At 36.6% G+C, this 13,207-nt stretch overlaps 1 protein-coding gene across 6 annotated transcripts in view; it reads left to right on the forward strand.

Annotated features, from left to right (window-relative positions):
* The window catches only part of ZNF148 (zinc finger protein 148), a 37,118-nt gene extending 24,451 nt beyond the window's left edge, over positions 1-12,667 (forward strand). For 4 of the 6 annotated variants that reach the window (XM_068195324.1, XM_068195326.1, XM_068195328.1 and 1 more), the window contains 4 exons: positions 1,389-1,512; positions 2,176-2,259; positions 8,154-8,272; positions 8,614-12,667. In XM_068195324.1, the coding sequence (XP_068051425.1) occupies positions 1,389-1,512; positions 2,176-2,259; positions 8,154-8,272; positions 8,614-10,203 (1,917 nt within the window). In that variant the 3' untranslated portion in view covers positions 10,204-12,667. The remainder of the gene's footprint in view (positions 1-1,388; positions 1,513-2,175; positions 2,260-8,153; positions 8,273-8,613) is intronic. The other 2 variants (XM_068195329.1, XM_068195327.1) reach the window with 1 other exon arrangement.
* Positions 12,668-13,207: the final 540 nt, after the last annotated feature.

The raw sequence follows: 13,207 nt of genomic DNA on the forward strand, positions 1-13,207 counted from the left end.
TAAGTGTATTTTCTGCACTACTATTTTAAAATTTCAATATAATTTATGAAAAGAATTTCATAACATGTATTTAAATTTGTTTCAATTTTAAAGAAGCAGTCGGCTTCATCAGCTGGATAATGTTACAGAACAGAGTCTTTACAATTCTCTATCTGTGACTGGAGCTGTAACACACCAATCTTACAAACGTATGAATGTGCTTGTCCTTCAGAGTGAATGCACAAGAATTTGTTAGTCTGAGACTTTCACTCTTGTTTTGATGCAGGAGAATTAAAAATTAAGTAGATCCTACAGTATTTGCTACTATTTCAGAGATACTGTTTCAGTTATTGACTCTCTCTTTCTCATCACTGTCATTATCATAAAACCTAAAATGCGGTAGCTAATCAAACTGCAGATGTGTTTTCCCAGCATACTTTTATTTTTTTAATAACAAGGGACTAAACTGTATTATTTAAGGTTCCTTAAGCTCTTCTTTATAGTTGTGTTTGCAGTTAAGCAAGATTTTATAAATGTAATTTGTTTACTGATTTTCTTATTCTCTTGCCAGAGATAGTAGAGATTTTGGATTTTGGTTTAGTTCTATATTTTTATTCTTTTTGACAAATTAGAGAAAACTTGTGATTAGCTTTATTGAATAAAGTAGATGTGATGCATTTTTTTTAAATTTAAGTTTTTTAAACTTTATATGAAAATAGCAGCTTTGTTTGACAGCAAAGCAATTGAGTGTGGCAAGTTGAAGTCATCAAGGGGATGCTTTAATATGTATATTAAGTAAGCAATACTTTATTGACTGAAAAACCTGAAAGGGGAGAAGAATAATACTATTCTCTTGATTGTTTGGCTTTGGGATTTTGGTTTTTAAAATATAATCTTACCTTTGAGACTACTGGTTTTATATAGATGTAGATAATATATATGACTATACTGGTTAAGCTTTAATGACTTTTAGCAAACATTTAGAGTTGTGATTTAAAAAAAAAAAAACAAAAACTATTCACTTTTTCTTTAAAATACAATTGTCCATGGTTTAGTGCCCAGGAGTGGTTTGATTGCTTTGCATCCTTTCCAACAGACGGACAAAATAAACAGTAGTGTATAAAGTGACTCAGCTGTGCCTAGGGAAGCTCTAAGCTGATTTTCCATGAGCTGCCTTTTTCTCTGTCCTGTTGAAATAGCTCTCAATGCACAACGAGACACAAGCTGGATTGGACTGCAATTGGAAATGTGTATTAGAAGCTTAACGCATAGTTTTGTAGAAATTAGCATTGTTTTACCTGAAATATTTGCATTTTCTGCATTGAAAAAATTAATGTTTTTTTTTTTTGTAGTTAATAAGACATCTTTAGAGGGTAGTGTGAGAACAAATTTTACTCTTTTTAAAATAGATCCTTACAATAAATGAGGATGGATCACTTGGTCTGAAAACCCACAAATCTCATGTTTGTGAGCATTGCAATGCTGCCTTTAGAACCAACTACCATTTACAGAGACATGTCTTCATTCATACAGGTACTGCTTGACTTCAAATTTGTCTTTTCTACTATATAAAGAGTTGTTTACTTATGTTAAAAATGTTTTAAGCTCTATGCGAATTTCAGTTTTGAGAGTGTAGCTAACTTGGCATCTAAGCTTAGAGATTCCATGCACCAAAGTGTCAAAAGAATATCAGAAAAAAAAAATCAACATATATTTAATAAACTGAAGAGCTAACTGTTTACAAGGTTTCTTTTCTTTCTTTATCAGAAAGTAATGGGTTGACTTGTAGCCTAAGTGCCAAAAATTGACCCCTTTGTAAAACGTGCTGCAGCTGCTTATTTGCCTGATGAGGTATCTCTGTGTTCGGAGAAGTGAAAAAGGTACTCACTGTTATAATAGCTTGCCAGTATCCTGAATGCAGTCTAGGCCAGCATCCTGATTGATCTTGCACATGAGGAAATTACAGCCATTCCAGATCACTCTTCCGTGCTAGTCTTAATGTGACTCTTAGGATCATGGAGAGAACTCTGCAGTTCATATACCTAGTAAGGCAAATGTTTTTTGGTATCAGGGTATTTTTGGAATTCGCTCAGATGCTGGTGTTTTTAATAGACATTTTAATATTCCTCAAAAATAGTTATCAGAAACAACAGTGTGTAGTTATTAACTTATGGATGTGGAATTATATTGTTCAAGGTGAAAAACCATTTCAGTGCAGTCAGTGCGACATGCGTTTCATACAGAAGTACCTGCTACAGAGGCATGAGAAGATTCATACTGGTGAGTATAGTGCCTTGAGTATCTTTACTGGCGTGCTTAAAAACTGTTTCCCCACTCAGGCAAGGTTTCTGGTAATAAATATGCAGCCAAAAACCCTGTCGTAGTTTGTTTTAATTTAACACATGTTACAAAGTGATAAAGCTTTTAAAAAGAAATTAGTTTTGTGCTTTCAACTTGTTCCACTTTCCTTTGGCTGTAAAATGAGTATGAAGTCCAGTAAGCAGATCTGAAAGTAGTTTTCTATAAATAACCCTAGAGCAGCAAATCCTGAAGTTTGTGCATTCATAAAAGTCAAAGTTCATTAAACAGTTCTGTCTTTTGTTGTATCAAGTTAATTCAGACAAGGGGGACTTCCAGATTACATTTCCATAGATTTATTTGTTTGTTTGTCTTGTTTGTTTGTATTTGAATTTGATGGAAAAGTGCCAGGACTAAAATGGCCAAAATGCCTAACCCCAAAGGTATTAGTATCAGCTTTTATTTTCACTTTTTTCTTTTAGTTTTAATTCAGAACTGTTCTAAAAATAAGAGTCTTAGTTTAAAAATATGCAGTATAGGTCAAATAAGGCCTGAAGCTTTTAACCAAAGCAAGTTAAAGTTTATATATGTTTATTTTTTTTATCTTGTTGCACCACACAGAACCACATTCTTTAACAGGTTTGGTTTCATTGGGTTTTTGGCATTTTGGTGCATGGCCTTTCAATCCCTCTTTAAATATTTTGTAATATGGTCCCTTTTGGACTAGATGCCAATTTCTCAGCCTCTTTTTCAGAAAAGCAGAGCTGGTGAATGTGCACAGTGTTTCTTGGCTGTAGCATTTAAATGGATATGAAAGCTACTAACACGCAGTGCAGTGTGTGCATGTGTAAGGGTTGAGAGGGAGAAAAAACTCTGCAAAATGAATTTTCAGAGCAGTGTACAGGGAGTTACATGCACAAGTACCCTGTTGTTTATGGGATTTTTGTATCCTAGGTTGCCATGAGTCCAGACTAAGCAGGTTTCCTTCAGCCAGTCAGCCACAGAAGAGTCTTCCATTCTTCTGTCCAGTGTCTTTGTTCTGCTCCTAGTCTTTCCTCTGGCTCTGAATTGGTGAACCATGCTGTCTCCACTTTGTGTAGATACTTATTCTTGAAAAGAATGCTCATTCAGTCTCTTCCATCTATCTGCCCTCCAGCCCCCCCCCCAAAAAGGCAAAAATTAAAGTGCAGTTTTCACATATTTAGAAGATTTTTCTTTTTTTTTTTTTTTTTTTTTTTAATGAGGATTATTCCCTGTACGTGGCTTTGAAAATGAGAGTCTGGGTAATATAGTTAATTAACACTTGACTGCAAATATTTTATAAATTGATTTAATTATCTTTTAAAATTTAGCTTCTAGTTCTAGTAAGAAGTCTGTGTCGATTGTAAGCTTTGGAGGGAGGGGGGTGGATGTGGTGGGACTGTAGATTTTTATGCCAGATCTTACATATGCTAGTCTTTGTTTAGTAGAGAAAAAGGTACCATTTAACTAATTAACCATATTGTTATCTGACTTTTTTTAGATAACTGTGTTTCTTCCTTTCCTCAGCATCCTGAACTATAGTTTGGTTGTTTCTCAGAAAACAGAAGATAGTGCTTGTGTTTAAATTGTTGAATCATGGATGTTTTCTTAGGTGACAGCTAGTAATGATTAGGAGAAAACATGTAGAACTCAGCTTCCAGGAGTGGCAGAATTTTTTCTGAAGGCCGTTTAGTTAACAAGAATTGAACTAGTGTTTAATTTTTGGCTTCACCCAGTTGTAGTGTAGCTAATTGGCACTCTGCATACCTGTCTGTGCTTTCACCTCTATATGACAGTGTTCACTACTGGCCCTTAGCTGTTTGTGTAGTTGCTCTGTTGTTCAGGGCTGTGTAACTAAACCCATCCAGAAAACCTGAATTTTCAACTTGATTCTCTAATGAGAAGGTGAGCATTGGGTCTTTGTTTTACTCTGATGAAAGTAAAGATCTGTTTGTATTATTCATACCCTTAAAAAATGTTTCTTAATTTTATTCAATACTTTTTAATTTTGCATTTTTATCTCCATGAATGGCCACTTTTAGCACCAGCTATTGGGCAGTGTTCAAAATGCTGTTGTGGAACAGGAAATCTCTTACTCTTTTAAGGATTTTTATCAAATTTTCTGGTTTATTTTAAACCAATCAAAGAGAGTAGTAACAGGTAGAAGCCCCATTTTATGCCTGTTACAAGCCCCCAATTTACAGTTGCCCCAGCTATTTCCAGTCTGACTTGACTTTAGTTCTCTGAACCACTCCTTCAAAGGAAATGTTGTGAGGGAGTTAGGAAGCAATCAATGAACAGCGTTATTCTGTGTAAATAATTAAACAGTTGCATCTAAAAGCAGACATTGCATTAATACAAAATTTGCTTATAACTGTGTGTAGAGGAGGGCAGCAGTGTTGGAACCCTGCTGCTAAACTTGTCCCTAATGATACAGAAAATTGCTATTTTAGTTGTAGGAGAGGGAACAGTCACTGGTACGCAAATATTTTCAGTTTACGAGGTTGGAGAAGATGCTGAATGTTCTTTTTCTTTTCCTTTCAAATATGTCTGCTTAATTTTGCTTAGAGATGTTTCTATATACCTTACCCACTCATGCGTTCACGTGTCCTAATTGTGTAAGCCACCCTACTTTCCATTTTAAACACAAAAACTAAGATTACATTAAAAAAATAAAGCACCACTGGGGCTAACAATTCAAGTGCCTTCTTATTCAGTCATGCTGATTTTTTATAGCCTTCTTTAGAATTTTTTATAATTTGTTTGTCTGTTTAGACTTTAAAATGCCTGGCATTATAATTGTTACAGCCTTCATACACATAATATTTGTACTACGCTGAATGAGTAGTTCTGTTGCTTGGTTTTAATAGATTGCAAATATAGACACAACACATGAGCTGTTTTCATAAACAATGCATTAATTGTTGTCTTGTATTTTTAAATTTTGAGGGCTTTTTATACATCTGATTCTTCCCCACTGACCAAGACATTTCAGAAAAATGTGTCCTGGATTCTCCCTGCATTATCAAAAGGCTGTTATTAATGGTCTCCTCCATTTGCAATAGATCCTGTCTGAAAAGTACAACAAAATTGCGGAAGGCATCTGAAGTTTTAGGCTTCTGCTAGGATGAAATTATTATTGGAAGCCTATCTTCATATTAATTTTTAATCTTTTTCTGAAATTATCTTCCATATGAAGATTAAAGCCAAAATTAAATATAGTATCAGTTTCACAAAGGTTTTCTTAATCTTACTTTCAGAGTGTTCTGGAATTCTACTGAAAAATATTATTTTCTGTACCATGCTGAGTTAACTCCAGGGCAATGTCCCCAAATTCTTCTCTCTGTTAAGGCATGGCCAGCAGTGCATTTGTATGTGCCCTGAAAGTCTCCAAAATAGCTGGTGACTGTAATCCAGCTAAAAACCACAGACCCCTCCTTGGCCCTGTTTAAGCCTTGAAATGGGAATAGGTAGCCGTGGAGTCTTCTGCCAGCAAATAGTCAGCTTGAGTAGGAAAATATTAAGGAACTCAGTGTGCATTCACTTACAGAAATGAGTGTAAGGCTGCAGGTAAGTGTGTTAATGAAGTGTTCTGCATTTCCTGGGATTGCAGGATGGCTCCTCAGAGGGCTGTTCAAGGCCAGAACAAGACTCAGCTCTCTTGCTTTAAGGCTCAGGATAGTTTTCAACCTAAACAGCCACTCTGTTCTCTAAAATAAATCTAAGGTAGTATGAAAGCAAGCTTTGAAACAATGCAAGGAGAGTTGTTTGAAGGCACAGTTAAAAAAAAAAAAACAGTAGAATAGTGGAGCAAAGGTAAAGAAAACAGTAAGTAGCAAGGACTAAGTAGTAGTCTTCAGGAATGGAAGAGTTCCCGTGTATCAAACAAGATCAGTGAGGTCTAAATGTCCTGCCTCAGCATCCTGAAAATGGGAGGCAAGGATTGGAATTTGATTCAGAAAGACTGAACAGGCTTGTTGGGAGTAAGCCAACCAACCATAGTTTTGAGGGTGCCTAACAAATAAAGAGAACATAAAGAATGAACCTGGAGTTTGAAAGTGAAGAAATAGGCCAGAGAGGAGGATTTGCTTATAGGCAGGATGAGAGGGAATGATATGATAGGTGTTTATAACTTACAAGGGATGTTGAAAAAAAGCACAAAATTTTATGGTGCTTATTAATAAGCAAGAAATGGTAAAGTTCTCTAAGTCAAGTGAAAGAAGAGATGTAGAATGCTGAGGTTGTGAGCCTGTAGAAGAAGAACTGATGGAAGCTGAGAGATCTGAGGAGAGGAGATAATTTGATTTAGAAGAGAATAAATTGGAATAATTTCATCTGAGAAAGGGATTGGCTGAGAAGCCACATGGAGAGGTAAGAATTAATAATTCGAAATAGGACATAGGCTTACAAAGAGGGAGATTTAGAAATTGCTTGGAATTAAGGAAGTTGAAATTCTGGGCATTAGTGATCTGACTAGGAGCACGTGTGTGGGTGATACAGATATTTTCCATTCTAGTCTCTGTAAATACTGAAACCTTATTTTCAGGTACTGTATTCCCATTTGTAGAAGGTTGTGGATAAATTTCTCTACTCTAAATGGAAAATGCAAACTCTGTCAACATTTTAAATAATAAAATCTATTAATTTAAAGTTTTAAACTTTAGCAACTTATTGTTGGTCATTCAGCAGTTCATAATATAGTTAGTAAGAATAAAACGACTTCAGAAAATAGCAATGGTCTGCATTTTTCTGGAAACAAGACATAAATGGTTCATATCCCATCAATCAGTGTAGTGCAGTACCCAGAACAAAGATGCTGTCAAGACAATCCTTGACCTCTATGTCAGTCAAAAAGATTTCATAAAAAATACTAAGAAGAGAGATCTCTGTTGTTCAGGGTGAGTTCTAGTAAATAATAGTGAACTCCAATAAAAGCAGAAATAACTTTTCAATGCATTTGAAATTTTTAGGTTTTATCAGAGAAACATAGGAAAAAATATCAGAGGGAAGATGTAAGGCAAAAGTTAAAAGAAATAAAAATAGTTTCTCCCTGCTCAGAAAGTATTGTTACAGGGTTTCTTTGTGAGGAAAAATAAGGGGGGGAACTGAAGATGAATTCAGGGCAGTGCATATTGTGTGAACGAGTATTTCCTGAAAGTAAAGAAAAAAACCTGTAAGCCAAAAGAAGCTAACAAAACAGTCAAAGTGAGAAACCTGTAAGTTTGCAAACGCTGTTTCTGCTACAGAGGTTTCTTGGGTTTTGACTTAATTTTTAAAAAGTTTTAAAATTAGTTCTTAAAAAAAAAATTTGGTTTAAACCAAAATAGTAAGACTTTTTCAAAGCAGTTCTCTCAATTCCACATGCAAATAAGGGAAAAAATACAGAAGAATAGAAAGCACCCTTCAAAATGTTATATTCAAAGTTTGGAAATGCATTAATTCTCTCCTAGTGGGGACGGGTTTGTGTTAATGACTTGGTGAGAGGATTGAGGTGTTTTTATACAGTTGTCTGCCCTAAAAAATGCATACTGTAGCAACAATTCAGGAAGACCATCTTTGCAGTTCTTAATTTGGTAGGTGTAAGATGCACCTGCACCTGCATTAGAAAGAGGAGTAAGGATTTAGTTTTAAAGGTGGGGTTTTTTTTTTAGCATAAAAGCTTAAAGTAATTTGAGGCATCAGCAACTAAATATTGGAAAAATAGTGATGTAAGCAAGCCCTACGTTGTTTTTCAATAGCAATAGACTAAATCCTCTTACTGCTTCTAAGAGAGAATGTAGTATTTGACCTGGTAATTTTATGGCAAAATGTTGATTTATTCTTTTAGATTAATATTGCTGTGTGTTTTTTATCAGGTGAAAAGCCATTTCGTTGTGATGAATGTGGTATGAGGTTTATTCAGAAGTATCACATGGAAAGGCACAAAAGAACTCACAGTGGAGAGAAGCCTTACCAGTGTGAATATTGTTTGCAGGTAAGATGACTTAGTGAAATCTGTGCTTGAAAGCCAAAACACCAGTCAGTTCCCCAGTATTTCAGATGGGCCTTTCTCCATTTTATACAAATAAATGCATAATGAATGTTTTTTCAGTCAGGATGGGCTATCTTGGTGCACAGGTGGAGCAGAGTCATAGCTGGCTGTGCTTGATTTTATTGACTGTATAATCTTGTTTGACACTTCATTAGAAATGCTAAAGTGGGTGAATCATCAAGTAAATTCTTTGGAATGAAAGGTTTATTTTCTTTCTGTTAACATATTTATTTTTGCATAATAATAATAATAATAATCCTAATCACCACCATAATATTTTCCAGTATTTCTCCAGGACCGATCGTGTGCTGAAACACAAACGTATGTGCCATGAGAACCGTGAGAAGAAACCCAACAGAAGTGCCACCAAAGTTGGCTTTTTGCCATCAGAGGAAGATTCTGGTTTCTCTACGCCTCTGAAAGACAGCTCCTTGCCAAAGAAGAAAAGGCAGAAAACAGAGAAAACAAAATCTGGGGATAAGGAAAGTACAGATAAATCAGAACACAAGAAGGACAAAAATGACTATTTGCCTTTGTACTCTTCTAGTGCTAAAGTAAAAGATGAATATATGGTAGCGGAATATGCTGTTGAGATGCCACATTCTTCAGTCGGTGGATCGCACTTAGAGGAAGCAAATTCTGGAGAAATACACCCACCGAAGCTCGTTCTCAAAAAGGTCAACAAGAGGAGTCTAAAGCAGCCACTTGAGCAAAGTCAAACCATTTCACCTTTATCTACATATGAAGACAGCAAGGTTTCGAAGTATGCCTTTGATCTTGTGGATAAGCAAAGTTTACTGGACTCTGAAGGTAATGCTGACATTGATCAAGTCGACACATTACAGGAAGGGCCCAGTAAGCCTGTACACAGCAGCACTAATTATGATGATGCAATGCAGTTTTTGAAGAAAAAGAGGTATCTACAAGCAGCTAGTAACAACAGTCGAGAATATGCCTTGAATGTAAGTACCATAGCATCTCAACCTTCAGTAACACAGGCAGCTGTGGCCAGTGTCATTGATGAAACTGCTACAGCCTCAATACTAGACACACAGGCACTGAATGTTGAAATTAAAGGTAACCATGACAAAAATGTCATTCCAGATGAGGTACTGCAAACTCTGTTAGATCATTATTCACACAAGGCTAATGGACAGCATGAGATCTCTTTCAGTGTGGCTGACACAGAAGTGACCTCTAGTATATCCATCAATTCCGCTGAAGTATCTGAGGTGACCCCATCTGAGACGGTTGGAACAAGCTCTCAAGCTTCCTCATCAGATAAAGCTAGTATGTTACAAGAATATTCAAAGTTTTTACAACAAGCTTTGGACAGAACTAGCCAAAATGATGCCTATTTGAACAACCCGAGCCTTAATTTTGTGACTGATAACCAGACACTTACAACCCAGCCAGCATTTCCTTCCATGGAGAAGGTCTACACATCTATACCCGTCAATAGCTTTCGGTCGGGAATGAACTCTCCACTAAGAACAACTCCAGACAAGTCTCACTTTGGACTAATGGTTGGTGATTCTCAGCACCCTTTTCCCTTTTCAGGTGATGAGGCAAATCATTCTTCTTCCTCCTCTACACAGGACTTCTTGGATCAAGTAACTTCTCAGAAGAAAGCAGAGGCACAGTCTGTTCATCAAGCATATCAAATTAGCTCCTTTGAGCAGCCCTTTAGAGCTCAGTACCATGGGGCAAGAGCTGGAATAACCTCTCAGTTTAGCACTGCCAATGGACAGGTGAACCTTCGGGGACCAGGGACAAGTGCTGATTTCCCAGAATTTCCCTTGGTGAATGTAAATGATAGCAGAGCTGGGATGACTTCTTCACCTGATGCCACAACGGGCCAGACTTTTGGCTAAGAAATCTTTGTAAATAATACTGGCACTTTAGAACACATTTGTCAAAAGGGGGTTGCTCTGTATAAGATGGAGTTCTGTACAGCTTTTAAGAGCGCTATGTTAAAACAGAAGTAAGCTGATATTAGCAAGACCAATAACTGCTTCTTTTTTCTTTTTTAAAAAAATTTTTTTGTTAGCCATCAGTCATTGAACTGCCTGATGTTGGTGCCCCTATCAAAGGCAGTTTATCATTCACTTGTTTGAATCCAGAAAATATTTTACCTTCTATGAAATTTTAAAATAAACAAAATCCCCAGGTAAGACTTTCCCCCATGATTGTTTCCTTGCTGGTTTCCTTGTATGCTTTGGGAGGACAGTTTTTTGTTTGATACTATTCACATTGTCATTTCTAAGCTTGTCAGCATAGTTGTTGCTCTTCAGCAGGGAATCAACATGTACTAAACACACAGAATAAACAAGTAAGTTTTGGAAGTCAAACAAATATGCTTTAAAAGAAAGCATTTTCTAGAAAAATCTTCAGTCTCTCTCAAAAATAATTTTAGACCATGTGCTCTTTATTTCTGCTTTGCATTACCTTGAGTTGTGTTTGGAGGGAAAGAAAGTGAATTCTGATAGACTAACTCTACTATTTAAAAGTCTAATTAATTTAAAATACTTTAAACACTTTTTTAAGCAAAATGCCTAACTGCTAAAGTCTTTACTTCATTCCAGAAGTAATGTGTATTTCTTTGTACAGCTGAATCTAGATGTAACTTTTTAATGACTTTTTCATATGCAAAAACCAAGATTTTGAAGTTTTAGTTAAAATACTCTGTAGATGACATTCCCAATTGCAAAATGCATACACAAACAGTGTATTCCAAGATTTAAAAGCTTAATTGTACCTTACCCTACATACTCATAACGATTAACATAGAGCACTTAGCCAACTTTATAGTTTTTGATTTCTCAAAAAATAAAACCATTTTTAGATGTTTAGGTTTGATACGGTTGCATCATCTTCATTTCATACAGCAGCTCCAGTAATTCTTTTCCATATATTTGAGATTGGGTATTTTTAGCTTCTGTAAAAATGGTTTTAATTATCTATCTAGAATTTTGACAATTCCAATTATTAAATTTATTGAAATATCCCTGAAAGCTGAAGAAGTGGGCATTCAAATTCCCTATTTTTTAGTGTTTGCTTAGTAAAAGTCACTACAATTTTACCAACCCAAACTGGTGAATGATGCTAGTGAACGGGATTTCTTTTTCCAGCCTAGGAGAGTGATCAGAAGTTTTCATTGCATTTCACAGTATAAATAAACTGCAAAGTTTATCCCTGTACCATGAATATGTTTTTTTGAATAGTACTTTGTCTTGAAGTATACGGTATGGTACGATAAATAGTTCTGTGTGCATTTTTAAGGTGGTAAGATTTGAGTAGCCTAACTATTGTGTAGTTTAAGTTAACAAGTTTCAGATTTTTGAACTGTATGTTCATTCTATTGCACCTTCCCTAAAGGGACACTGTCTGGTAGTTCAAGGCAGTTTAAGCCTCATGTAGGCTGATTAACCAGGGAAAAACACACACACACACACACACACACACACACACACGTAGGTGTGTATATGGTGGCTTTTAAAATAGGATTTCATCCAGGTTTTTACAGCACTGTTGCTAGCCAGTGTCTCTCAGATAAAGCCATCAGGTAGGAGAAGAGGCTGCATCTCAAGGGGCTAAAATATATCCTGTCTTTTAAGAAAGGACTTGAGCAGGACCTAGAACAGTTCCCACCTCTTTACCAAAGCAGTAGCAATATTTTTCTGAATTTTCGTTACTAGGAAACTGATCCCACTTTGTCTTTTCCCTTACGGGAGCACTACTACAGCACTGACTTCACTTGGTACAGTTGAGGGAGAAAGGGCATTTCTTATCCATAGCCTGCTTCTTCTGTTGGCAAGAATACAGGTTATATAAACAAATTTCTTAATACTTTTGTATAAGAAAGCAGGCTCTTTTGATTTGTTGACCGTGTGCGTAATACAGTAAGGCATGTCAGCATGCTAAGACTTACCAGTAATTTTGTCTGAATATTTGTCCACAACTTGAAAAGAGTGGGCATCAAGGGAGAAGAGTAAATTCCTTATGGATTATTAATGATACATGTAAAGAAATTTCTTGGAAAGAATATTTTTAAACTGATTTGTGGTCTCTCTGTTTTTTTTTTTCCTTTATGGTCAGTTTGTTTTTTTGACTTTCCATTGTGTGTTGCACAGAAATAACATAAAGGGTCCCTATATCCCAGGAAACCACCTCTTGTAAGGCATACTTTGTTTTCAGTGTCCATTTCCATGACATCCTAGCTTGTGGTGCCTGAATAATACTGTGTTGGCACTTTTGTTCCTATGCCCTGATATTGCAAGGAGATGGCAGTTGTACTATTTGTTAAATATAGCAAGGAACAAAAGAAAAGAACCAAAAGGCTGGGTTATTACTGTGTTACTGCACTGCTGTGGGCCCATAGGGAGGTAAGAGGAACGAAGCCTCCTTCTCCCTAAGGGGACTGACTCAGCTTTATTTTAAAAAAGTTGCTGCATTGACACTAGTGTGAGAAGGTGATGGAGGACTCAGAGGGCGCGGCTCTCCCATGCCATTGTCACACTTGGGAGTCCCTCCAAGGGACTTGGGAGTCACTCCAAGGGTGTGTGAGGGCGCAGGCTGCTGGACAGCCTGGAGGAACCTGCTCTTCCCTGCAGCCAGACGGGGATCACCAGAGGAGCTGCTGTTCCTTACATCACAGCTCGTTCCCTAGCCTGCTGCTGAGCCATTCCAGCTGCGCTCTGTGCCTTAGGACAGGCTGTGAAGTCCCCTGAGCCACAGGGGATGTCTTGTGGGGTTCTTCCATGTGCACAGTTAAAGCAGTGCTGTGAGTAGTTTTCTGCTGATGCTTGAAGCTTTCTGCACTGGAGGAGTTAGCCAAATGTACTGCTGTGATTTCCTGAGTACATCCCCTTTTATCCT

The sequence above is a fragment of the Anomalospiza imberbis genome, chromosome 7, assembly GCF_031753505.1.
Source record: "Anomalospiza imberbis isolate Cuckoo-Finch-1a 21T00152 chromosome 7, ASM3175350v1, whole genome shotgun sequence".
In the NCBI taxonomy this organism is placed as follows: domain Eukaryota; kingdom Metazoa; phylum Chordata; class Aves; order Passeriformes; family Viduidae; genus Anomalospiza; species Anomalospiza imberbis.